Consider the following 25,448-nt stretch of genomic DNA (forward strand, 5'->3'; position numbering starts at 1 on the left):
GGAGACGAATCGAGCTGGGACGGAAGCTGGGGACGGCAGGTCTTTGCGTCCTTGAGGCAGAGGCCCGGGCCCGTTCATGACATCCATCTCGCCATCGCTGACAAGCGAGTGAGATCTGTCAAGATTCTAAGTCGCTGGTTAGACTGGCTCATGAGGCTTTGGGTGACTGTGGGGAGGGGAGGCCCTCCAGGCCAGGTGAACGAGGATCATCATGAAGATGAGGGACGGCGAGTCTTTTTTAGTGAGTGGGTACCTCCCTGGACATCGGGGTAATGTTTGGAGAAGGGCAGGCTCCAAACACGACCAAAGAGGACATGTCTTGCCTTTCCTCTTTGACAGCGTAACTGTCATGTCCCTCTGGGTCAAAGTTGATTTATGACAGGGTCCGTACGATGTCATCGGGGTCTAGCGCGGGCACCGTAACAACCGCTTGCCTCTTTGCTTGTCACGTCTCTGATGCCACGAGGGCGGCGTGATGTGGATTGCGGGCGCCGTTATGCCCGTCTTGTCGTGCTGGAAATTGTTAGATTTTGGAGCGTGGTGGCGTGTACATCGCCGCACAAGTCAACACATGGCAACCCCGGATCCCCAGAGTTTGGTCTGATTCTTCAATGCCCGGACCCTTGGACCTGGTGTCGTCGTGCCGTGTCGTACGTCGTGTCAACGTCGGTATCGCGCGGGATCGCACATTGTGTGTGTGTCCGTGTGCCAATGGCCCTGATGCTCGCGTGGAGCCGGGACCAGCGTGAGGAGGGGGAGGCGCTGTTGACGACACCAAGCCCCAATGCCCCGGATATTCCAGGATCAGGCAATCAGTTGTTGCAGGGCTCGAGCTTGGCCTTGAGATGGCCTTGAGAGACGACAGCCTCGAGTCTGTCCAACCAGGTGGCAGCTAGAGACTTTCCCCGGCCGTGTCCGCCCATACCCGGAAGGATTGAAACGCCCACCCCAGACCAAGATGACCCAAGAAAGTGAACTGCATCTGGCCCAGCCGCCAAGAGCTGGTCGAGAAGCCTGGGCAAGGACGTGGTGGCTGCTGGAGTAAGATAAAGAGAGGGGGAGAGGCATGATGGGTGGCAGGACAAGGATTTATCCGGGGTCGCCCACAAGGGTTCTATCTCAAGTCTCGAATCAACAGATCCATTGTCGTGAAGGAGCAAAAAGCACACAAGTCTTGGGGTCGGCTTCCAAGAGGGATTAGTGAGTCTCATCAAGGTAAAGGTGTGGTGGAGAGTCTGAGGAGTTGAATGAAATAAAATGCCTGGAAGTCAGGCACCTCACCTCGCGTAGGCAGGTACGTAACCCCACCATTCCTCCGCTCCTGCCTCAGTCTCTTTCTGTCTGTCTGTCTGGGCTGAACCTGAAGGAAAAAGGAAAACCATCTCCAGAATACGACGTCGTCAATGGTTGACATTTGCCTTTGCCTCCCCAGACTCGGCTTGGCATTACTGGTGGTAATCACTCAACTTGCTCGTCAACGTCTGCGTCTCAACTGCCACTGTGAGCACCGCCGCACCACCCCTCCCCCCCGACCGTAATCCCCACAACCAAGACGCACGCAGACGCACGCGCACGCACCCCGATGCCACGGTGCCACCTCCAGACTTGTCTTCCTGGCAAGGCCCTTTACCGTAATCGGAGAAGACCCGCCCTCGCCCAGGAAAAGCGCTCTCCATCATCCGGGTTCCTTGTGTGGAGTGGTAATGGGTCCTGGCACTACGTCCACCCTCTTTGCGCCTTCTTCTGCCTTTCTTTGGTCTCCCAGACGCCATCCGTACCCTACCATGGACCCTCAACGCCTCCCACACGCCCTCCTCTACTGGGCTTGGCCCTGCTTTGGCTCTCATCGACCAAACTTCTTCTGCCCCCCTTCGTGAGTAACGAGCCCTCAGCTAGTCTAGCGACCAGAATATAATAACCATCCACCCCCCCCACCTGCCGCCCCCGGATTTCCGTTCCCTTGGCTTCGAACTCCTCATTGTGTGTTCGTTCCTCTCCAACTGTCACGAACTTGCACTCTTCTTCGACGGGGACTTGGGCGTTTGCTCCAACCAAATCCCAAGGATCGTGGTCGACCGCTGAGCCTCATCCTGTCCCTGTCCAGCAGCTTGCAGCCTCGCCCTCATCGCCTCTTTGAGTCTCACTCTTACTCTCCACTCTTGACCTGAACAACAGCACGACAAAGGCACTGCCTCTCACGACGATAACCAGCGCAATTTGAACCACGACGACAGTCACGAATATCTGCTTGACGATTTGATCTTTTCAATCTCCACTCTCCACTCTACCGCTCTAATCTTTCACCGTCCGCTTCGCCGGATGCTTCAATGATCAACAAGTTCGACGTGTACCATCTGCTTTCAGGTCTCCCCTGAGCTTGTCTACTCGGCCCTATTCAACCAAGGCATCTAGCATAACAGAGCTGTGTCTTTACATTCCACACATCGTTCACCCTTCAAGTACGACTCGACCTCGACGACAGGCCTCTTGACCTATTCGCTTATTGTGTGGCCAATCTCACACACCGATCTCACCTCATCCCATTGGCAACACCAACTCACATCATCATGACTACGGAAACACCAGAAGGCTCGGCTGCTCCGCCCTCGCCGGCGTCGACATCAGCAAAGACTGTCACCGACAAGACCAACAAGAAGCGAGCCTCGCCATCCGGCGACTCGGAACAGCCCACAAAGGTCACCAAGCGACGAGCTGCTCGTGCCTGCGTGTCCTGCCGTGCCCGAAAGGTCCGCTGCGACGTGGTCGAAGGAGCCCCTTGTGGAAACTGTCGCTGGGACAATGTCGAGGTGAGTGAGATTCCGGAATCTCTGGACCATCGAGGGCCTTGACCCGCTCTCATCTCCCAGCAGTGACTGACTCTTGAGCAGTGCGTTGTACAAGAGAGCCGCAGACGAAAGTGAGTGGATTCCCAATCCCTTCCGGCCATGGTTTTCCGATCGGCTCCATCCCGGACCTCGCTGCCGGCTTCCGGTTTACTGGAGCGGCAGCGTCGGATGGCGTCATGCAATGCGGCACTTTGGAGGAGGTGGAATTTGCAACCATCCAGCCATTGATTGCTAACGGGTCCTGCAGGAAGAATCTTCTTACCGCCAGCACCGCGGGCCAGCCCGTCTCCACCGAAGCCCAATTGCGCTGCAAGACCGCAGCCAGCAATCCCATGGGCATGAGCACAGCTGATCTTCGGCGTCCCAGCAGCGGCTCTGCAATCTCGACGAGCAGCATTGACGGGCCCAGCAGCTTCCTGGGCAATTCCGGACTTGACAACCATGTCCCTCACATGATCTGTAAGTTTTGAACGCCTGCCAACCTCAAGAACCCTGGTTTTTGTGCGCACGCATTGGTCTGGGGCATCTGATTGGCTGCCCGCACAATTTTGGAGAAGCCTCCGATCTCCGCATTTTCAGCCGCCCCTGGCCCGCTTTTCTCCTGCACCCCGCCCCGCCTAACTCCTGATCACATGAAATCTTGGACGTGCTATTGTCCGGTTTTGTCGACGCCCTGGCTGACCACGCGACCTTAGACCAACGATCTGGGTACCGCCACGACCCTGTTCTGCTCAACAAGCTGCATTCCAATGATGGCAACCCTCAGCGTCCCGTATGGTCCAATAACCTCATGACAACCCCTTCCGTCTTTGACAGTCTGCGCACTTCTCAGTTCATCAGCTCGCTTGAGGAGCAGGATTCGACCACTCAGCTCCCTGCTTTTCTGCGCCCCCTACCAACCAAGATTGCCGCCGAGGATGTCAAGTATCTTCAGATCAAGGGCGCCCTGTCTGTGCCCACCCTGCCGCTTCAGAATGCCCTCCTGCAGGCCTACGTCGAATACGTCCACCCGTATATGCCGCTCATGGACCTGAACAACTTTCTCGGCATCATCAACACACGTGACGGTCAGAATGGCCAGACCAGTCTCTTCCTCTACCAAGCGGTCATGTTCGCCGCCTCTGCTTTCGTCGATATGAAGTATCTTCGTGAGGGTGGTTACACTACACGGAAGGCTGCCCGCAAGTCCTTTTTCCAGAAGACCAGGGTGAGTTACAAACCACGCGGAATTGAAAACTTTGATTTGAATGGACTGGAGCTCATTTGCCAATAGCTTCTCTACGATTTTGATTACGAGTCAGACCGCCTTGTTCTCGTCCAGGCACTGCTCCTGATGACGTATTGGTACGAGACCCCTGATGATCAGAAAGACACTTGGCACTGGATGGGTGTGGCTATCTCGCTGGCTCACACCATTGGCCTCCACCGCAACCCTGGATCGACGAGCATGGCCCCGGCCAAGCAGAAGCTGTGGAAGCGAATCTGGTGGTCGTGCTTTATGCGAGACCGTCTTATTGCCCTGGGCATGCGACGACCCACCCGAATCAAGGACGAGGACTTTGACGTCCCCATGCTCGACGAGAGCGATTTTGAAATCGAGATCCTAGCCGAGGACAACACCGTCATCCCCGCTAGCTGCACGTTGGTCCGCAATCTGGACATGCAGCGAGAACTGGCTATCATGTGTATCTCCAAGGCCCAGCTCTGCGTGTGCATCAGCCACATGCTCAAGGCACAGTACTCGGTTTTGATCCGGGACAAGATGAAGCCCGAGAACACGACCAACAGCACCATGATGCTGTTTCCTAACAAGCAGCTAGATAACGTCGAGGGCGTTACTGAGGTCGACCACGAGCTCATGGCATGGGCAGAGTCCCTCCCAACATGCTGCCAGTACCGTACCCTGACTCCTTTGGATGTCAAGGATGGACGATCTACCATTGCCGTGCAGCGCACGCTACTCCACATGGTTTACTACACCACTATTTCGGCCCTGCATCGACCTCAGTTTCTGCCGTCGTCGCCTCTGCAGGCCCCCACGACATCACGCCAGGTCCAAGACATGTCACGACTGCGAGTGCGTGATGCCGCCATGCACATTACTCGAATGGCCACGGAACTTCACCAGTGCCGCTTGGAGCGATTCCTGCCCACGACCGGTGTTACCGTTATTCTCCCGGCCATGATTATTCACCTGCTCGAGATGAAGAACCCCGCACCACAGGCTCGCGAGCGTGCCACTCGAGGTTTCCGTCAATGCATGAGAGTGATGGAAAAGCTTCGAGAAGTGTACGCGGCTGCCGATTACGCAACGGGCTTCCTTGATGCTGCTCTACGCAAGGCCGCTATCGATATTAATGCTAGTGTCGCCCCCTCAACGTTGGCTATGATGAAGCGAGTGCCGGTCGAATTCAGCGCTCAGACGCCACCGCCCGAGAACGCGCCTTACATGACCGCCGCCGAGTCTCTCTTTAATGAGAAGCCGAAGGAGCCTCGACCACAGCCGACCCCGACCATGATGCCACCCAACACGGTCAATGCTGCAGCCTTGGAGCTCTCTACGAACTCGCCGCCCCAGACTGAACTGGAGGAGTCCCCTGCTGGCCTGACACCCAGCGTCAGCGCCGCATCGGAGGAAATTCAGTTGGATGTCGGAAACATGGATCTTGATTTCATGCAGGGTCACGATGAGTTTGACTGGAACGCCGTGGCCGGGACTGACTTTGATGTTGATCAGTGGCTTCAGTTCCCTCCTGAGGGTGTCACCAACCAGGATGACAACCTGATTGCTGGCGTGCTTGGACGAGGAGTCGAGGAGCCTACCATGTCGGCTGAGCAAGCTCTGAACTGGGCTATCAACGCTGAGGCTGATGCCACAGCCAGGCAGCCAGATGGCCGCGTCCAGGGCGAAGTTCCTGCTCAGGCGTAAACATGATTCTGGCAACTATTTGTTTCTTGTTTGACCCATTTTTGAAGATGATTTATGGATGGAGTCGGGCATTTTGTTTCTTATTGTGTTACCTGGTGTACATGTCTGCATTAGAGCCGGCGATATTGGAACTCGGGGCGTTGAGCGCGGGCTCTGGCTCCAGGTGGCGCAACTGTTTGGGTATGGGACGGCGGATTTATTTGGGTGGGATTTGTTTGGGTTGGTTCCTGGGCATCAAAAAGCAACGCTTGGCATGACGGTTGATGAAGGGAATTCACATTCGGAGTTTGAAGGATCTATCTAAGCAAAGAGGACGAAGAGAAGGAAGAGGGCGCACCTGGTTTGAGAGGAATCATGACCCATATCTCTTGGCGCCCTCGACTCTCGCCATTTACACAAACAGCCAATCTACACAGTACATATTAGCTAGTGAATAAACAAGAGTCAAGATCCATTCGAGATGAGTATCTAATCTGGGATGTGACGTGAGTCTGGTCCATCGGACGAGTCACAACAGAGTCCAACAGACAATAATGGGGTGGCATGAGGTGATTCGATCTGAGCTGAACCGGGGTGAGCAGTTTGTGAGCTGATGATCCGAAGCGGGTCGCATCTCGCCTCGTGGCAATCGACGATTCAAACGAGGTATGAGAGCTTTGAGCCACCATACAGGTTAGACAGGGTTAGGAATGGGAATCGTGACGGTGAAAGTCATCTTGTCAAGTCATGATGGTGAAGGTATGAGAATGAATGAGGTGGATGAAGTTATGTCGGAATGCACGTATCATGGGAGTTGAGCAAAGGTTTGAATTAATTAGGCCGGATCGTATTCTGATTCTCCAATGACCCAGGGGACTACGGTTAAACTGCCTGGTGTCTTTATCTTTACCTTTGTGGACTTTGAGAGATGGAGGAGGATGGGGTCAAGACAACCACGACCCGCAGCCAACCAGATGGCACGACCGCGTCACCCTGTCTTTCAGCCACAGTCGATGGGCATGCTGCTCGCAGTGGCGTTTGTCTGTCTCTCGGTGTTCAGCTGGGGAGGCCATGCCTCACAGGGGGACTACCGGGCTCCGGTAACGGCAGGGATGGGATGTTCCTTGTGGGAAACAAAACAGAGGATGAGGCTCGAAGCGGACAGGACGGTGAGCCTACAGCGGTGGCTATGATCACGGGAGGCAAAAGACCAAAAGAAATTATGAGCCGGGGGTGTGGTGAGAAAAGGAAGCATGAAGAGAAGGGCGGGTAGTGGTGGATTTGCATGGTTTGTTGACATGGTCATGATGACTGGCAGACAGGGGGCACGCTGCAAGCGGCGATGTCATGAGGGACGGGAGAGACACAGGCTCCGGATGCAGAGGGGACAGGTGATGAAGAGATGAGGTTGTTTCTGATTGCTGCTGCCCCTTTTCTTTGTCTTGGGTGTTGTTGACGTTGGGTTGCCCCTCAGTCTCATATGCATCTGCAGACGGGGCAAGTTTGTTGAAGACGTCAACCAGGAGGTGACTCTGTGAAGAGAGATTGAATCATTTTAGCCGTCAATGAAAAAGAGGCAGGTGCATCGTTACATTGCTTCCGACAGGTGGACATGGATAAAGGAAGGGAAAAAAAACAATAATGAGATCTAATTCAAAAGCCCCTTGCCCGGTCGTACAGGGCAATCAAGCCAATATTCGCTTCGGGGGGCCGATCGCGGTTGATGGACCGTCGTCATGGGCAAGGACCCAGGTGAACTGGTCAGGGATGTAGACAGCGCTTGTACGGATACGGAGAATGAGAAGAAGAATACGGAATCTGAGTCGTCGAGGGACCTGGGCTGAATTGTCTTGGTTACCCAGGTGTAGAAGGTTGTTAGGCTGGCAGGTTGGCAGGTCGGGATTACGGGGCGAGGGTCCTCTCGATTATCTCGAAAGAGACGTAGCTAGAGTCAGTTCCCCTTTCTCATCCCATCTTCCCCTCCTCTTCCATCCTTACAACCTACAACATTCTCTTCTTACCTGTCGCCTCGTCCACTACGAACGACTATGCTTGCTTTTCTTTTCCTGCTCTTTGTTTGCATCCTGTACATCGTCCGCCAATTGTCGTTCCTTCTGTCGCTGCCTGCTCACCTTCCCTGAGAGCTCCCTCTATTCCTTCACCATCGACGCCTAACAAAGTGGTCACAGCTTCAAGCTCTCTCTCTACTCACGTCCCCTATTCGCCAACTTGACTCCATCAACTGCGCGCTGCACATCATCCTGCAGCCTCACTCGTTTGCCTTTCGGAATCCGCCGCTTCAATCCACTTTTTCTAAGAGTCCCTTTTTTCTAATTCCGACAGTCGAGCCGTCGTCACCTGGGGGCTCACAAAGACGGGATACACTGACCAAAACGACCTCAATCTCCTCAAGAGCTACCTCTCTGGACTGGGGCCGCACGGGACTCTGGCATCAATTTGGATGAGTCGACCGATCTACGTGTAACTGTAGCTGCCTCTCTTTCGTCACACGAACCACGACCCACGAACCATCTCTTGTCGCGAGTTGACTGGCTTGGACTGGGGGGCGCCACTAATTCCCACGGTAAACCTCCATTCGCACAGCCGAAGTGCCAACGAAGGACCGCAAAACGCGACCGCGACGTGGCCCTTGCCGCCCACACAACTTTCAGCCTTTTCTTTACCGCCCGCCACCCGCTGGCGATTGCTTCGCCTCTGGGTTACTTTGCTTACCTCAATCACCTTTGTCGAGAGTTCCTCCTCTCGCTTCTTCACTCCTTTCGGCCTTGCTCGCCTGCCTCGGCTTTGCTTTTTCCGGCCAAGGGCGGGTTGGTTTGTAAGACCAGCCGCAGACCGAGACTTCATCGCTCAGTCCCCCTCTTCATCCGTGGATCCCAACATCCATTTGTCTTTTTTTCTGCCTGACGCCAGCAGTCCCATCTCTCATCTCCTTGCATCCTTTGTCTCTCGTTCTCAATCAGTCACCCGAACGAACGCGGTCGCCAAAGAAGCAGCCAGAACACCCAGAAAGGCTCCATCGACGACGTAACCCCCCGGCGCGTCTTTGTTCGACATGGGCATCAAAAACGTCGCTCGCGCCCGCCCCGTCGACCTGTCTTCAGGCTCCTAGAAAGACAGACCATGATTCTTCGGTCCATTGCCTCATCGCGAGTCTCCGTCTGTGCTAGACAACAACCATGAGCGATCCGCCCACGCAAGTCATCCGGCATGCGCGGCATCCCACCGCTACCTCGCCGCCCCCTAAGAATCGCCTCACCGATGATATTCTGGCCAATCTTGGCCCGCGCACCGTCGTCGATGCCCTCAACACCGCTACCGGTGCCCTTCGGGCATGTCTGACGAATTCCTCGTCCACAGAGCGCGACTTTCTCTTGCGCACAGCTTCTGCGTCCAAAGCCATCTGGACGTGGGTCGACGAGTTGCAAAATTGGCCCTGGCCCACCGAATCTAGCTCTGCTGGGTTCGAGATGCCCAGCGAGAAGGAGCGCAAGAGGAAATCCATGCAGCTTACAGTACCTGATGGGGATAACGACGGTTATATGGGTAGCTTGCTGGCTCGAGAGGTTACCCAATATGAGCGGAGGCTGGTTGAGATCCAGCGCGATCTGGACGATCTCGAAATCGAGGATATCAAGGCGCATGTCCTCAACAACCACATCCTACCGCTTTCCAGGCCGGGCACACCCCTCACCGAGTTCACCAGGGTCGGGCAGCTGTCCAGTTCCAGTTATAACCGCATGGAGGATCTCACCGCTGTTATTACCGCCATTGTCGTCCAGGCTCTGCCCAACTTGGCCAAAGTGACCCGGTTGTTGCATTCCTGGGGCTTGCGGCTCACAGTCCTTCGCCAGGTTCCCCCTTTGTTAATCGCCATTGAGGATGCTGAAGTTGCTCTCAAGTCGGGATGGAACGCTATTTCGTTGCCCTCGACTCAGACACCGCAGACCTATAACAAGGTCTCTCCACGAGAACCGACATTAACAAGGAATAATTTCGAGGTCATGAAGGGGATGCTGGAGAAACAGATTTCACGCCCAGGCCGTTCTCTCGATTACATGCTCGATTGCTTGGAAGGATTGGTCGATACACTCCCAGACGACTGGCTGGATCGCATGACTGCTGTGGAACAGGGCTACGTTGAATGGGTTACAGTCTGCGAGAGGAAGGTTAGGGAGACTGAATGGGCTGCCGCCTCGGCTCGGCTGCAACCACCTCGATCCCCTTCGCCACTGAAGAAACTTGTCGACGTCGACGAATCTACCGTTTACGGCGAAACCTTGGTTGCCGACGACTCTTCTAGTGATGCAGAGAGCACCGCAGACGCTAACGAGGGCCTTGCGCCCATTCCACTTCTATTGCCGCGCAAGAACGGAACAGTGGCTGAACCCCAGAAGTCCAGAATGGCCTCTGGTGCATCCGAGGCCGAGACAGTTGTGCCAGACTCCATCACGAAGGATGTGTCATCAGAGAGCGAGCCTGATAGTCCTTCTTTCAACATCACCCGCGAGTTTGCAGAGCCAAGTCAAGATTTGACTGGAACCTTTGATGGTACGAGGGAGATGTCATCTCCCTTGGGGGCAGCTCAACCTCCCACACCGACTACTGAGCATAACTTTAGCTCTTCGTTGGTTAATACCCCCGAAACACCCAACCGTCACTTCCCCCAGGATTTCGACCTCGATGAGTCCCCGGATCTGCCACCTCTTCGCCCTATCCCTTTCGCCAGGCCAAGGAGCGGTATTGCTCGAGACCTTACAGTCACTCGCCGGTCGTCAAGCCATTTCGATGGCTTGTCCAGTGACCCCCCTGAAGTATCCGCTTCTCCCGATCTTCCTCGTACTCGAATTCGGGAGGCCGAGTACATTCAAGCTAGCCCACCTAGCTCTCCGCCTATGCGAGTAGCTGATTCGCGTGAATCGTCTATGCCTCCCTTTGGCAGTCCTCTGTTGGGACCCAACCGGAGCATCGACGACCTCAACCTGTCCATTAATGCGATCGATGACTCGTTTACCGATGACTTTGACGACGAAATTTCCATCTACGAGTATACAGGTCCTTTCGATCGTCGAGGGAGCACAGGCGACCAGCAACTGCAACAACAGATCAGCCAAATCATTGAGTCTATTCCTGCAAAGATTAAGCTATCGACTGAGTTGCCCAAGGTCAACCTGAACCCGCCAGACTTGCAATTACCGCGGGTACGAAAGAGACCCTCTGTAGAGCCATTCCGCAGGAGCGCTTCGAATCTTTCCTCTAGAGCAGGAACACCTTCGTTTACGCTCTCGCCGGCCAAGAATGCGAGGGTCCGGAATCGTGGTCAGCAGGAAATCAAGGTCTACCATCTCTCCCGGTCGACTGGCGAGGCCCCGATCAAGCTATTCATCCGCTGCGTTGGAGAGCAGGGCGAACGTGTCATGGTCCGCGTCGGTGGTGGCTGGGCAGATCTTGGAGAGTACCTCAAGGAGTATGCTAACCATCACAAACGGCGATCCGCCGGCGCGGGCAATGCCAAGGTCGAGGTCCTCCCTGATGTGCCTGTCACCCGAAGATCCAACTTCGGATCGAGTCCAACAAGCCGACCACATTCGGCACTTGAGATGTCGCCCATGTCACCTCTCGCTGTCCGTAAGACGCGACGAAGTGTTGGAGCCATGAGCAGTGAGGTCCCGAGGCTCCATCCCAGGACACCAGTCGTGCCACCTGCACAAGGTGAGGATGGTCCATCGTCAGGAGAGTCCAACCGATCGAGATCCAGTTCTCGACTTAGTTGGGGCGAGGACGAAAGCTCTTTCCTGGGACTTGCAGGACCCTCGGGCAAGAAGGTTGAGATGAGCGAGGAGAACAAGGCATGGGTCGAAAGCGTGAAAGAGAAGGTTAGAATTGCAAGCGGCGAACGAAAGATCTCGTCAAGCGGTCAATTTGGTGAGCTGGGTAAAGTAGGTGGCACGAAGCGATTATTCAAAAGAGCCGAAGACCGTCGAGATTCAAGAGGAAACCTTCGATAACATTGGCATTATTACAACCGACACCACACAAAAATAACAACTACCACCACCACCACCAACCAACCAACCAACCAATCACTTACTTATTCTTTAACTTATACCCTCATTTATACCATGGAAGAATCCGGAGATACGCCCCAACGGCATCGAGATACCTCGCTTTGTGGAGTTTAGGAGAACAATGGCAGAACGGCATACAAAGGCATAGCATTTTCATTTTTGTTATTTTCAACGGCACGGTCTTTTCATTGGGAGGCGAACTGCGGAGCAGTGTAGACAGTCAATACCCAGATTTCCTTTTTTCATTACTCTCTTTTGAACTTCATTATCAACTGTTGGCGAAGTCTTGGGATGCGGCAAGGGTGACATGATTTAGCACGATGGACCTTGGTTAGACATTAGATTGGGGAGATCGACTATGATCATACACGCAGCGCAAATATTGACATTTATTCAAACAAAAGAAAAAATGAATTCATATTCCATAGCTGACCATCATGGTGAGGACATACATGGTGTCGTGTCATGCCGTCTCTGAAACCTATCCCTAGCCAGATCCTTTCAAACCAGACCAACAAATGTTCCCATTTACCCAGCCCTCCTTTTATGTGTCTTTTCCTTTCCCTCTTGTGTTTCATGCCATCCATCAATTCATGCTATCGCTATCCGTTGCGTCTAATCATCGTCATCGTTAGCCCTCCGAGCGAGACGACGCTTGCCCTTTCCACCCTTAGGGTTTCCCTTGAAGTGCTTCTTGCTTGAGGCCATCTGAACCTCCTTGGGGTCGAGGCCGTTCTCCAGAGCGACCACGGCGCGAGCCTTGCGACCTGAGAGGTGCTTTCCGGCAAGGGTATCCTCCTTGCCCTGCTCCGAGTATTGGTAGTTGAAGGGCTTGGTGACGTGGCCCTTGGAGCCCGAGGGGCCGAAGAAGCCCTTGTCGAGCTGCTTGGACTTGGGGCCGGCGGGGATGGGCACGTCGGCGGTGGAGGCGAGGTCGATGGAGTCATCGTCCATGGGGATGAAGTGAGAGCTGTTGGATGACTCGGCGACAGAGAGGTGATCCATAGCGGCGGCGAGGGCAGCACGGCGCTTCTCAGGGAGGTGTTGCTCATCGTAGAGCTCACGGTTGAAGTCGGCCGCGTCCTCGATTCCCGGGGGCGGCGAGACGAAGAGCAGCTTGCCGTTGACGTAGTCCTTGAGGATGTACCGGGCGGCACGGGACTCATCGGGCTGGCCAAGACCCTGGGTCTGGAAACCACGGGCTCGGGCATAGGCACGGAGGAGCTCTGCGGCGGTTGGGACACCGGTACCGCCCTCCTCGATAGGGCGGGTGCGGATTGTGATGCCGTAGATGGCCTCGAGGAAGGGCTGGGGCACACGCAGTGTGACGAGGCCGACGGGGCCCAGGAACTCGCGGAGCTGATCGATGGGGAGGACGCCGTTGCAGACGAGGTCGGCCTTTGTGGTAGCAAAGTTGGGGAAGACAAGACCGGGGCAATCGCAGAGGATGACTCGGTCGCTCAGGTGGATGGTCTGGAAGTGCTTGGTCTTTCCGGGGGTGGAAGAGACCGAGACCTTCTTTGCGCCGATGAGGGCGTTGATGGTGGATGATTTACCGACGTTGGGGTAACCGACGAGACCGACTTGGAGTTTGCGATCTGTGCCTGTTGAAAAGTGAGTTGAGGGTCTTGTGAAGTTGATAGTGCTTTACTTACCTTCTTCTGTTGGTGCGTGTCTGAGGAAGATGTCTTCCAACTCTTCCACGGTAAGAATCTGGGTATCAACCTCCTCCTCTGTCCTTGTCTCAACCTTTGCCACGGACTCTTCCGTCAGAGGGGCGCCCTCTTCTTGCTTGTCCTCTCCCTGCTCCTCCTCAGTTGCGGGCTCCTTCTCTGCAGCCTTGCCAGATGATGAAGGGCCAGCATCCTCCTCCGAGTCGCTCAAGTCCCTCGCCTCGTTCAACTCGTTGGCCAGTTGCGCCGAGAAGAATCGGTATGAGATGCCTGCCGCTCGCAGGTGCTTTGCCCATGCTGTCCTTTGCTTGAGCGTCATCATATCAGCCTTGTTGATGAGGAGCAGGTTCTCCTTCTTGGGGTCAACAGCCTTGACATAGTTCTCAAGATCCTCGGATCGGAAGAGCAGGGGATTCCTGGCATCGACAATCTGAACAATCAAGTCTGATCGCTCGATAACTCGCCACAGCTGTCGCCAAACCTCCAGATTTCGCTCAAATGGTGTCATGAGCAGATCGTTGTTTTCCTGCAACTCGGCCAGACCACGCCTCCAGTTAAGGAAACTCTCCCTCTCTCGAACGTCCAACTCCTCGGGTGTAGTTGTGCTATCCCACCTGGGTCTTCGAGGCACTGTAAGACGAGCCTTGTGCTGCTTGTGCTTTCCAAGAACGGCCCTCTCCTCATTGGCAGAGAGAAGGTAAGGGTTCCTTTGATCGGTGTGAATAATCTTGACGTTGTTGGTCTTCTCAGCAGTAAAGTCGGTGCCGGCCAGCTCGGCAGTAGCCAGGAACTCGTCGAGAGCACCCTGCTCGGTGACGGATCGCATCTTGACCCAGGCGGCATCCTGCTTCTCGTTGACGAGGTACTGCTCGCCGGTGGCATGGTTTGTCCTGGTGATGGCAGAGGTCCTCTTCCTGTCGCTGCCTTTGCCCTTGCCGAAGCGATCATTCATCAGGGCATTTCCCAAACCCACCGAGGTTTTAGACTTTGCCAGAACCATGATGGCGGCGTTGTCTGGTCAAATCTGGGATATTTTCTGGTGTCTTATGTACGAGGAATCGCTGTTCCAAGGCGCAATATACCTATCGAGGTGTATGTCGCTGTGTAGAGTTGTTGAATGGCTTGAAATGTGAGGGCATGAAGTGAACTGGATGGTTGTGCCCCGCTGAATAATGACTGTCCATGGAGGGGCAAATTTTCAGGGTGTCCGTGCTTGTGCACTAATCACACTGTAAGATATATGCATATCGCCACACAACAGACTGTGCTAACAAAAAGATAACTGTGTATTGCCGATAAGGATTTTTTCGTCACCCCGCTAGAATTTCTGCACCCGGATGAGTGTGATCGCGGCCTAACATCGAATCACTGCCGTCCATTCTTTCTCTCCCTCCAATACCCGCCTCACACCCAAAATCTTGTCGCTCCAAGTCGCCAAGATGCCTCGAAAGTGGATGTAAGTCTAGAAATCAGAGAGAATTTTTGACATTTTAGTTACTGACCAAATGCTCCAGTGACAAGAAGTCGGCGCAGCACTTCACCCTCGTCCACCGGCCGCAAAATGACCCGCTCATCCACGACGAAAATGCGCCGTCCATGGTGCTTAACCCTACTCAGACCAAGAAGGGTTCCTCTAAGTCGAAAGATCTAGACGATTTGGCCTCTGAGTTGGGCTACGAGGCCGAGAACATCCGCGCAAACGAAGGCGAGGCTGCCAGCTATGGCGTCTACTACGATGATACCGAGTATGATTACATGCAGCATCTGCGCGACCTGAACACTGGAGGAGGCGAGGTTGTGTTTGTCGAATCAACTGCGACAGCCAACAAGGGGAAGGGAAAGCAGAAGCAGTCACTTGAGGATGCGCTCAAGAAGCTGGATATTGATCAAGAGGCCGGCGATATTCTCGATGAGGATATCCTGCCTTCAAAGAACCTCACTAGGGTCACATATGAGGCCCAGCAAGATATCCCAGACTCCATCAAGGGCTTCCAGCCGGATATGGACCCACGGCTACGAGAGGTTCTCGAGGCTCTAGACGACGAGGCTTATGTGGATGAAGAGGATGATGACCTTTTCCAGCAGCTCGCCAAGGATGGACGAGAACTCGACGACTACGAGTTTGAGGATACACAGTTTGATGAGGACGATGGTTGGGAGTCGGATGCCACAGCAAAGCCCAACAAGGAGTACAAAAACGACGAGGTGCCCCAGCTTGTCAAGGCGCCAGCAGAGCACCCAGAAGAGGGCCCTTCACAGGACTGGCTTGAGGATTTCAAGCAGTTCAAGAAGGAGCAGAAGAGCGGCCGGGCACCAGCGGCGCCGTCTGAGCTGCAGTCCAACTGGACCACCACAACAAACGGTGGCCGACGCAAGAAGAGAAAGGGTGCGCTGACCGATGCGTCAAGCTACTCCATGACATCTTCGTCGCTGGTGCGAACTGAGCAAATGACATTGCTTGATGCCAGGTTCGACAAGATTGAGGAGCGGTACAACGAGGACCTTGACGACGACATGCAGTCCATGTCAGCCGTGTCTACTATGTCCACCGTCCAGGGCCCAATCCGCGGCGACTTTGATAACATCATGGACGACTTCCTTGGAAACTTCACCAAGCCAGGAAAGAGGACGTCAAAGAAGACCAAGGCCCAGACAGGGCTCGAGCAGCTGGATGAGATTCGAAAGGGGCTGGGTCCTGCTCGGATTCGAGGTCGGATAAGGTGATCTAAGATTAGGGATATTTCGGGTTGAGAATACCACAAAAGAACTGGGCTGGGAAAAAAGGAGTCATTTGGTAGTAATGAACATGAATGAACGTTTCTTTCATTTAAATCGATCAAGTCTTGAAGGTCTTTGTTCCCAAACTGTTCCGAAATTGGTGGCCGGTGGCTGGTTCATCACGGTCACGTGCAGAGGTGGATCCCTGAGCTTCCCAGAATAGGAATTAGCTGCCATCCAATCTATCCGAAGAGGCTCAACTTCATTCAGCATCAACATCCGACAATCGCGATTCTTTGTTCCTCGATTTCTACTTCGCACTTTGCGCGCTGAAAATTCTCCCCATGTTCAAACGACTCGCTGGGTGAGTGCGACGACCGTTGCATCATCAACACAAGCACAGATGACTTCCATCTTTGGCCAACCGACGCGGAGCCAGCCTCCAGCGTTCAATCCTTTCGCGACAAACTCGGGGGCCGGAGACAGTTCATTTGGTATTGATGATGCAGGCGACTCGAACCGGTCCAAGCGAAACAAGCGATCCTCACGACCTGCCGACAAGAGCGACAACGAGGGCAAGCGAAAGTCGAACAAAGACGCCAACATGAGCGACAGCGGGAAGCAGAAGAAGTGGAAGGGGGAGGAGCGGAAGAGGAAGAACGGCGACGTAAAGAAGACCTTTGAAGGCGTCAAACCCCTCAAGAAGGCACCCAAGGACGCGCAGACCAACGGATTCAATCCCTTCACGTCGACGCGTGATAACGAATCGCGACCAACCTCGTCCTCGAGCACCGAATCGCAAACTGACGGAATCCCGAAAGCGTACCACTCGAACGATCCGCAAGCCCGAAAGGTTTACGAGCAGCTTCGAAAAGATAATATATTTCCTCCGCCGTGGCCGTCACAGCCCGGGAACCCCAAGAACAAGGGCGAGGTTTCCAAGTTTCGCGAAAAGTACGAAGCCTACCGCAGCAAGGCGCGCGCGTCGTTGACAAAGGCTGGCCTGATCGACGATCCCGACAAGCGAAAGACTCTTCAAGATGCCATTGACTTCAAGGGTATTTGCGAGGACATGTGCCCCGAGTACGAAAAGATCCAGCGCATCAACGAAATGGACGTCCATCAACCTGAAAAGGACCCCAGGACGACATTTCCCAACACTCGCCGCATGGTCAAGAAGCTCGCGCGCTCAGCTGCCGGTCAAGAAGCCCCTCTTCCCATGGACGTGCGATCGGTGCCGGCTCTCCGGAGGACGTTGGACTACCTAATTGACGAACTGCTGCGAAACGACGACAACCTACCAGCCTTGCACGGCTTTCTCTGGGATCGTACACGAGCAATTCGCCGAGACTTTACCTTTTTCTCATCGCTCAATCCTGAAGAGATGAAAACCCAGGTCTACGTGCTCGAAAACATTGCGCGATTCCACGTCACAGCACTCCACCTCCTCTCCCAGGAAGGCAATGCACCAGAGGACTTTGTCGAGCAGCAAGAACTTGAGCAACTAGGAAAAGCTCTTCTTTCCCTCCGCGACGCATATGACGACTGTAACGACCAGAGCATCCGGTGCGAGAACGAACCCGAGTTCCGAGCTTACTACCTTATCTTCCACGCCTTTGATTCGAACATTATTGAGACGCTACAGCGACAATGGAAGCCGAACCTGTGGAAAGACTCTGACGCGGTTCGAACGGCGGCTTCACTCGTCGAGGCTCTTCAAAATACCCAAGACTTTCACGGACCGATCAAGGACGCACCTTCAATGGCCGCCTCCGCAGCATACCATTCGTATTTCCGGATAGTCGAAGACCCAAAGGTTTCATACACCATGGCTTGTTTCGCAGAGATCCATTTCCCCCCGCTTCGTCGCTCCATCTTGACGACAATCAAGAAATCGCTAGCCCGGCCTCGAGAGACAGCCAAGGACGTCACAGCCGCCGTCCTCAACAAGTTCCTTCGGTTCGACACTATAGACGAAGCAATTGAATTTGCTGAGCTTCACGAGTTCGAATTTGGCGAATGCGAAGACGACCCGTCGGATATCACCCGCAAATATCTCAAACTGGACAACCGCAAACGTCTCCCTCACCACCGTTATCAACACCAGTTCTCGGAGAGTTTGGTAGAGAAGAAGCGCGGCTCCAGGCCTCTACCAGACCTTATTCATCAGACAATACACGAAGACCCTAATGCCCCGAAGCCAACGACTAATGGAGATGGCGAGGGGAGTCTCTTTGTCACGGATGAACCGGAGCCAACGGCACACGCACAGCCTGTTGAACCATCAAAACCTAACAGTACGACAACAAACCCCTTCTCCTCTTTTAAGCCGAATGGAGTTTTGGGTAACAACAATGCTGTTAACGGCAACTCAGGTAAGATCCCACCAACCCTTTTATATAGTTTACACCCAAGATTTTGCATTTCATGGCTCTCTCATTGCATCTTGCACATGCGTGTGAGAGCCCCTACTTGACAGGCATTCCGCCGGAGACTCTAAACGCCATAACCCGCGAGACCATCTCGGGGTGACACGGTTGGCTCGAGACGAACCACTGGAAATCTGGCAAAGAAACGCCTACACCACTGGTTCTGACGTTGTATTCGCTTAGGGACTTTACTCAACGGGAACACTTCAGCCTCTGCCTCCCCCTTTCAGCAGTCAACGCCTCAGCAGAACCCCTTTGCTCCGACACCAGCACCGGCAGCAGAGCCTGCGAAGCCAGCTGCCAACCCATTTGCAACAGCTACTACCTCGACTTTGCCGTCATTCTTAATCAGCACCCCTGGCAGTACAACACCCAGCTCCCAGGAGCCAGCGGCTGCTACAACAACAGCTACGGCTACGTCAAATCCGTTTGCCACGTCTACTGCACCGTCGACTTCTACTGGTCCCGCTCAGAGCAGCCCATTTGCCTGGCCGCCTACGTCTGAATCCCAAACACCTAAAGCTCCTAGCTTTCCCTCTTTCACGCCGCAACCTACTGTACCATCAAATGATGCTCCAACACCTCCGAGCAAGGTGGACAAGCCTGCGAGCCTACTGCCTCAAGCTCCAGCAACCCCTGCAGTTGAACCGGCAAAGACGACCGAGAGCAATGAAGCTCCTCCATCCTCTAGACCAACCGTTGACGCCTTTCGACATTTGAAGCCTACTCCACCTGAGTTGGGCAGCGTGGCTAAACCGATCAGTGGACTTGGCATTGGAACACCACTGCCCTCAGCCGACAAGCAGGACAAGCCAGCATCAAGTGTTCTTAGCTCCAGTCCGGCTGTTGCATCAACGCCTCAACTGTCGTTTCCTGCCTTTTCGACCCCATCCTATCAGCCTTCACCACTAGGCATCACTCCTCCTCAGCCTGCTACTACTTCACCTCCCAAACCAACAATCCAGACACCGCAACCGCCAACTCTTCCGCCAGCCCCTCCAGCTCCACCACAACCACCTCGTGATCTCATTGGAGACTTCACGAAGTGGTACGTGCTTGGCGATGAAGGCATGCTTGGAGATTTCCAAGCCTTTATGCTGGACAACATCCTGCAGGGCGTATACCGGAAGTTTGTTAAGGACAAAGAAAGGAAACAACAGAAGGAAGAAGAAGAGCAGGCACTTGCCAAGGCAACCGAGTTCCGCAGATACACCCTTTCAGTCAGATACTTCTACCGCTGGAGGGACACGGCACGCGAGCTACGACTTAGCCAACTTCGTCGCAGCGGCCGAGAGCAAATGAGAGTGTACTACGAAGCTCAGCGAGCAGCACAGCTCAAGGCTCAAAAGGCTGAGGCTCGACGAGCAGCACGAGAAAAGGCCGAGCTTGCGGAGCTGAACCGGCACCGCCCGGAAGAGCTCATGGATCTTCTCAAGCACAAGAAGCCAGGCAAACGTCGGCAGTCGGAGGAAGACGCTCTCCTCGCTAGCGGTGTCTTGTCAGGGGTTGGCAATGAGCGAGAGGCCATCGCGCAGATTGTAAATGGACCACCATCTGTGAACGGCACAGTGTCTAGTCAACAGTCAAAGCTGTCCAGGGCATCTACCACCAAGGGCGGATCCAAGACGAGAGCTCTACGAGAGCAGCTCCTTGGTGATAGGTCCTCCACCTTCCGACGCTCGCTACCTCCGTCGATGTCAGGGAACGGATCAAGCCCTGAGCCAAGCAGCCGTGTCAGCAAGGTATCAGAACGCTGGCGCCTCAAGGCCATGGGCATCGTTCAGATGCCAGACGGCACAGCCATGCCAGAGTCACTGGCAAACGAGATTCAGTACTGCAAGAAGAGACACTCGGGAACCGGTACCATGGGCCCGCCTAGCAGCAGCTTCATCCGTCGAGCCTCGGTGAGCGACCTCGCTCGTTCCGAAGGGGGCCATCGCCTATCCAGCTCACACGGAGCCATCGACACGACCGAGTTTGACGGCACAGCCGCTAATAACAAACGGAAGCGTGCCGCAGAGGACGATGACGACACACCTCAGCAAGGGGCTTCCAACACGCACAAGCGCGTCATGAGCGACGCGCAGAAACTGATCAGCGAACTACGCGCTATGAGGGCGGAGATGGAAGAAGGGGCTTCCTGGTTCCACGATCAAAACGAGAGATTACAGAGCGAGATGATTAGCCGCGGCTCGACGCCGTGGGATCAAGGTTCATGACATGTTATAGGGGGGAAGAGGAACAAAAGAATGTGTTTGACGACGACGGCCGATAATGTAGCCCGGCCTTGATAGTGTCGAGCTCGTGGAGATACCCGTGGCATTGGATGGGGGAGAGGGATGATCAAGGTTAAACATGTGGATTTGTTTTCTGGCATCTGTATTCTTGACTAGCGACTCATTTGCAGCACGCATTGTCTTTTTTTATTAAACAGGGGGTGAATGAGGGATGGCATGATTACATAGGTTTTGGATGGGGGTCTCACGGAAGGGGAAAATGGTTAAGCAAATATACACAACTGGCATTGAAGCCAGACCACACTCTTGAGTTCGCCGGCTTGCATTTGTGATTGGTTTTTGGTATTATCCAGTATCTTATTCTTACATATCCAACTGGAGCATAGTTACTGCCAATGTATGCTCGAGATGTCACCACTAACAACGCCAACGCTTAGAAACAAGGGGAATAACGAGATGGCAGCCATGAAACAAAGATCCACCCGATGGACACCTAGCTAAGAAATCAAAGTAGCCCCGTAAAGATAATTGAGCACCAGAACACCATTGACTTGTCTAATCATTCATTTGGTGGCCTTCTTGGGCGGTGGGTCAAATACAAGCTGAATGTTGCGCGTCTCAACGGGACTCTGAGTAGTTGAGGAGCGTTGCTTCTTGCGAAAACTCCTTCCTGATCCTCCGGCACGTTGCTGCTGCCAGGGGCTGTTACTGTCCTGGCCCAAGCGAGGGGTGGTGATGGTAAAGCCGGGGCTGTAAAGAGGAGAGTCCACGTTGGGTGATGTGACAGGGTGACGAGACTGGCCGGCCATCAGCGGCGCAGCAGAGCTGCTTGAGATGGCTGACATCGGCGAGATATCGTCGGCTGGGCTCTGGTGAACGGGTGTATGGACAGGAGGAGGTTGAGAGAGGGGGGGGACGAAGGTATCCAGCTTGTGGCCGCCGCGCAGGCTGGTCATAGCATTACGCGGGTTCCAGAGGGATGATCCAGATGGGGACTTAGCCTCGTCCATGTAAGGCTGGCCAACGTACTCCTTGTCAATGTTACGGAAGCCCGTCCCCCGGGGTGTCAGGCGAGCTTGGCAATGGAATGACATGGATGAGCGGCGGTTAAGGACAGAGCGCTTCTGGCGCTTACGGCGCTGCACGAAGACGCAGCCGGCAATGGCGAGCAAGAAAACGAATCCACCAATGGCGATGGCAGCGATGGAGGTGTTGGGAAGTGAGTAGTTATCCCCAGGGGCGACAGGGGCAGATGGGTTGACCATCTCAATGGTCCTCTCACTGAAGACGGTGTCATTAAGGCCAAGAGTGGTACCAGGTTTAGGCCGTTGCTGACATCCAGCTTCAAGGGCAACCAAGACTGAACAAGGGTTAGATCGCAGCATTCAATAGGGCACAGGAAGGACCAACAGTTGGAGATGATGGTGTGTGTGCTATCGGCCTTGACACAGGCATGGCACTTGGCATATGCATCACCCAGCATTGCCTTGCCATCAGTATCGCAGTAGCCATACTGTTTCCTATCATCGTCGGGCTCCGTGATGCCCGCTTTCAGGGCATCCTCGAGAGGGCCGCAGGCCTCGGAAGTGATGCAGGGGCCCGAGCCGACGCCTGTAGCGTTGGGGTAGCCAAAGACGCAGTAGTCGAACGAGTAACGCATGTTGTCTAAAAGTTTGCGAGATTAGATGGAAGCTGTATGGGGAAGTGGCATGCAGGCTGACTTACACAAGAACCAATCCAGGTCGTTCTCATCCTCACGCTTGAAGGTGCTGTCCTGTAGACAAGCAAGACATCTCTGATACTTTTGGCCCGCGGGCTTGTTCTTGAAGTCGTCATCGTTGCATACAATGTCATCGCCGTCAGTATTGGACGATCTTGGGTCAGACCGGTCGAGGTCTGCAGAGTCGAGGCAGAAGTGGGCGCAGGGCGAGTTGGGGGCGACCTGCAATGCTAGAGCCAGAGCTGAGAACAACAGAGGCAAAAGCATCGTGAGAGATGCGGGCTGATTATGGCGGGCCATTGTTGCAAGATGAAGCTGGGGGCTGTGCAAGTGTTGGTTATTGAACCTGATAGGGGCCTCGAGGTCGAAGGATGCGGTCGAGGCCAGGCCGGCTTTTGGAGGTCGTGAATGGACGAGAGAAAGACCAGGGAGTGAAACAATAGGATCGGTCGAGGTCGAATTGGAGGCCCGAGGAGTGTACCGGCCACTCTTGATCTACAGCATGCTCGTCCCAGTATATACTTGTAAATAGATGTATGCCGTAGCAAGCACAGAGCAACAAACGAGCAACGGGAAGAGCAAATGAAAACGACAAAGCAAACTTGACAAGAAGACGAGCGAGATGCCGAATGTATATCATCATCACTGGATGAAAGGACCACAGGGTCTCAGGTCAGGCAGAGCAAGCCACCAATAGCATCAGACGCCAGAAAGTAGAGAAACAATAGTCCACAGGATAAATTGTGACTCTTGCTCTGGCACGGGCAGAGCCGCCATGCTTAGCTGTGTCCATGGGTTGCAATCACGCCCGTTTGCGACGACACGGCCAATTAGAGACTTGAATGGCTGCCGGTGGAAACGGGGACGGGCGCCTAGGTCTGAGAGCGGATGGTGATGGTGATGGTGTTGAGGGCGAGTCTGCACCGGGTGCCTGGGTCCAGGCGGGAAGATGGCCGCGATTGACCAATCACGTGCCCGAGAGCAGGCGCCTCAGTGTCGCAGAGCGCTTAAGGTTTGCCCTACAGCCAATGGCTCTTCAGCGCCTGGACCCCCTACCGTACGGTGCCGCTTAGTGCTCCCGTTGCCTGTGCCTGACCGTGCTCTCAGCGCCTGGGCCGTCTTTGCGTCTGGGCGCTGTCGATGCGTCGACCGTTTGGGTCTTGATGAGATCGCAGGATGCAGGGCCAAGCCCCTTTTTGTCCATTTTTGAACTTGAAGTCCTTCCATTCGAACTGAATAGGCAAGTACAGCTAATGTTACACCAATTCCAAACGCCTTCCCGTTTCTATCCCGTGGTATCTTTTTTCCGTCCTGTCCCATCATCACATGATCCCATACCCAACTGCATACATGCATCGCTTTCGATCCTCACACCGCGCGTGAAACACCATGAACCCTCCGTCCTCGGAACTCGTGCCGCCTCCGGGACCCCGGAGACCCAGCGCCGGCGTCTTGAGGAACGGCGCCGGGCCCCGGACGTACGGCCCGTTGATGTCGTTCTGCGACACGGCATACTTGACGTCGTAGGCGTCGTCAGTGTACATGTGGCTGCTGAAGAAGAGGAGGTAGCCTCCATCAGGTAGTCGAACGAGGCTGGGCGCTTCGACAAGGGGGCCGTCTTCTTCGGCGATGCGGTCCATGATGGTTACGGGGTCGCCGATGTGAGTTGTGCCGTCCTTGGCTGATACGCGCTGGAGACGGAGGGGAGTAGGATGGCCGATTCCGAGAGCGTTGCCGTCGACCTTGTAGATGATATATCGTCGGCCCGTTGACTCATCAAAGAAGCCTGTCGGGTCGATAGCTCCGCCTTCGTCTCGAGGGCACACGATAGGCTTGGGGTCCATCGTATAAGGGCCAGTGCTCTTCTTGGAGCGTGCAGCACCAACACAGTGACCTCCTTCAGGAAGTTCACCTGAAAAGTACATAATGTACGAGCCGTCACTCAGCTGTCGAACATCAGGGGCCCAGTAGTTGCGACCACTCGTCCAGCCATCAGTAGGAAGGGCATCTTGATCAAGATGAGTCCACTCGCCAAAGGGGTCATCAGCAGTGGCCACCTGGATATGATGTCCGTTGCCACTAGTTGCAAAGGCGACCCAACGTCCGTCACCGTCCCTGAGAATGGACGGGTCAGGAAAGTCGACTCCTATTCTAGGCTCGAGTGTTGCAGTGCCGTCTTGTCTTCGTCTTATATGTTGCTCAGGGGGTGATCCAAGAACAGGAGTGGTTGCATAGTGAAGAGAGGGAATCTTTGTAGGAAGACAAGTGACGGGGTTGAAAAGAGAGAGTAAAAGAGAAAGGGAGAGTATCGTCCTCCAGGGACTAGTTGTTGCAGCTGTAGACATGTTGGGCATCCTGTCCAAGAAGCTCAAACGAGGAGAGAGAATGTTTTTCCAGCCAGTGGTGTTATGAAGTCGTTGGTAACAATTTTTTGAGCCTCAATGCCGGTTCCTGACAATCCCAGATGTCATGGAGGGTTGATCACTGGAGCTCTGGGTGCAACTAAGTGGTGATCAGCAAGTCTCTGACGTTTTTGTTTGTCTTGTCGTCGTTGACTCTGCTGGGTACACCTAACAACAGTTTGAGAGAGAAGAAAAAAGGAATGAAATAAAAGTTGGAAGTGTGAAGAAAAACTGCTGGTAACCTCCCAACAGACACACCATTCACCACACACTCTCTCTTATCTTTATACCTGTCCAGCTCACACCTCCCATCCAATGGCCCCATCATCTCGCCAAGCCAACACCTCGAACGCTTTTGATATAGCTTCAATGCGTACCGTTACCGCTCAGCTCAGCTCGCTTCTCGCAACCCCCCAAGTAGCCTAGCTT

At 54.4% G+C, this 25,448-nt stretch overlaps 7 protein-coding genes across 7 annotated transcripts; 4 read left to right on the plus strand and 3 right to left on the minus strand.

The window, feature by feature from the left end:
• Positions 1-2,567: 2,567 nt before the first annotated feature.
• LRP88_06044 (transcription factor domain-containing protein) lies at positions 2,568-5,775 on the plus strand (the record flags this gene model as incomplete). The annotated part of the gene is made up of 5 exons (XM_083242586.1): positions 2,568-2,807; positions 2,889-2,917; positions 3,094-3,305; positions 3,542-4,053; positions 4,120-5,775. The coding sequence occupies 5 exons, from the start codon at positions 2,568-2,570 to the stop codon at positions 5,773-5,775; spliced, it is 2,649 nt and encodes an 882-aa protein (XP_083101522.1).
• Positions 5,776-8,951: 3,176 nt separating this feature from the next.
• Positions 8,952-11,780, plus strand: LRP88_06045 (uncharacterized protein; the record flags this gene model as incomplete). The annotated part of the gene is made up of 1 exon (XM_083242587.1): positions 8,952-11,780. The coding sequence occupies one exon, from the start codon at positions 8,952-8,954 to the stop codon at positions 11,778-11,780; it is 2,829 nt and encodes a 942-aa protein (XP_083101523.1).
• A 675-nt stretch (positions 11,781-12,455) lies between these two features.
• LRP88_06046 (ribosome biogenesis GTPase LSG1) lies at positions 12,456-14,513 on the minus strand (the record flags this gene model as incomplete). Its single annotated transcript, XM_083242588.1, has 2 exons — positions 12,456-13,444; positions 13,496-14,513. 2 exons carry the CDS (start codon positions 14,511-14,513, stop codon positions 12,456-12,458), a joined length of 2,007 nt encoding a protein of 668 aa, XP_083101524.1.
• A 439-nt stretch (positions 14,514-14,952) lies between these two features.
• On the plus strand, positions 14,953-16,237 carry LRP88_06047 (ribosome biogenesis protein LTV1; the record flags this gene model as incomplete). Its single annotated transcript, XM_083242589.1, has 2 exons — positions 14,953-14,969; positions 15,028-16,237. The coding sequence occupies 2 exons, from the start codon at positions 14,953-14,955 to the stop codon at positions 16,235-16,237; spliced, it is 1,227 nt and encodes a 408-aa protein (XP_083101525.1).
• Positions 16,238-16,634: 397 nt separating this feature from the next.
• LRP88_06048 (SAC3/GANP/Nin1/mts3/eIF-3 p25 family-domain-containing protein) lies at positions 16,635-20,879 on the plus strand (the record flags this gene model as incomplete). Its single annotated transcript, XM_083242590.1, has 2 exons — positions 16,635-18,606; positions 18,844-20,879. The coding sequence occupies 2 exons, from the start codon at positions 16,635-16,637 to the stop codon at positions 20,877-20,879; spliced, it is 4,008 nt and encodes a 1,335-aa protein (XP_083101526.1).
• Positions 20,880-21,460: 581 nt separating this feature from the next.
• LRP88_06049 (uncharacterized protein) lies at positions 21,461-22,884 on the minus strand (the record flags this gene model as incomplete). The annotated part of the gene is made up of 3 exons (XM_083242591.1): positions 21,461-22,257; positions 22,308-22,562; positions 22,623-22,884. The coding sequence occupies 3 exons, from the start codon at positions 22,882-22,884 to the stop codon at positions 21,461-21,463; spliced, it is 1,314 nt and encodes a 437-aa protein (XP_083101527.1).
• Positions 22,885-23,939: 1,055 nt separating this feature from the next.
• On the minus strand, positions 23,940-24,962 carry LRP88_06050 (glycosyl hydrolase; the record flags this gene model as incomplete). The annotated part of the gene is made up of 1 exon (XM_083242592.1): positions 23,940-24,962. One exon carries the CDS (start codon positions 24,960-24,962, stop codon positions 23,940-23,942), a length of 1,023 nt encoding a protein of 340 aa, XP_083101528.1.
• Positions 24,963-25,448: the final 486 nt, after the last annotated feature.

This window comes from Fusarium phalaenopsidis, assembly GCF_050370095.1.
Source record: "Fusarium phalaenopsidis strain FUZ10S chromosome Unknown contig_32296, whole genome shotgun sequence".
Classification (NCBI taxonomy): Eukaryota; Fungi; Ascomycota; class Sordariomycetes; order Hypocreales; family Nectriaceae; genus Fusarium; species Fusarium phalaenopsidis.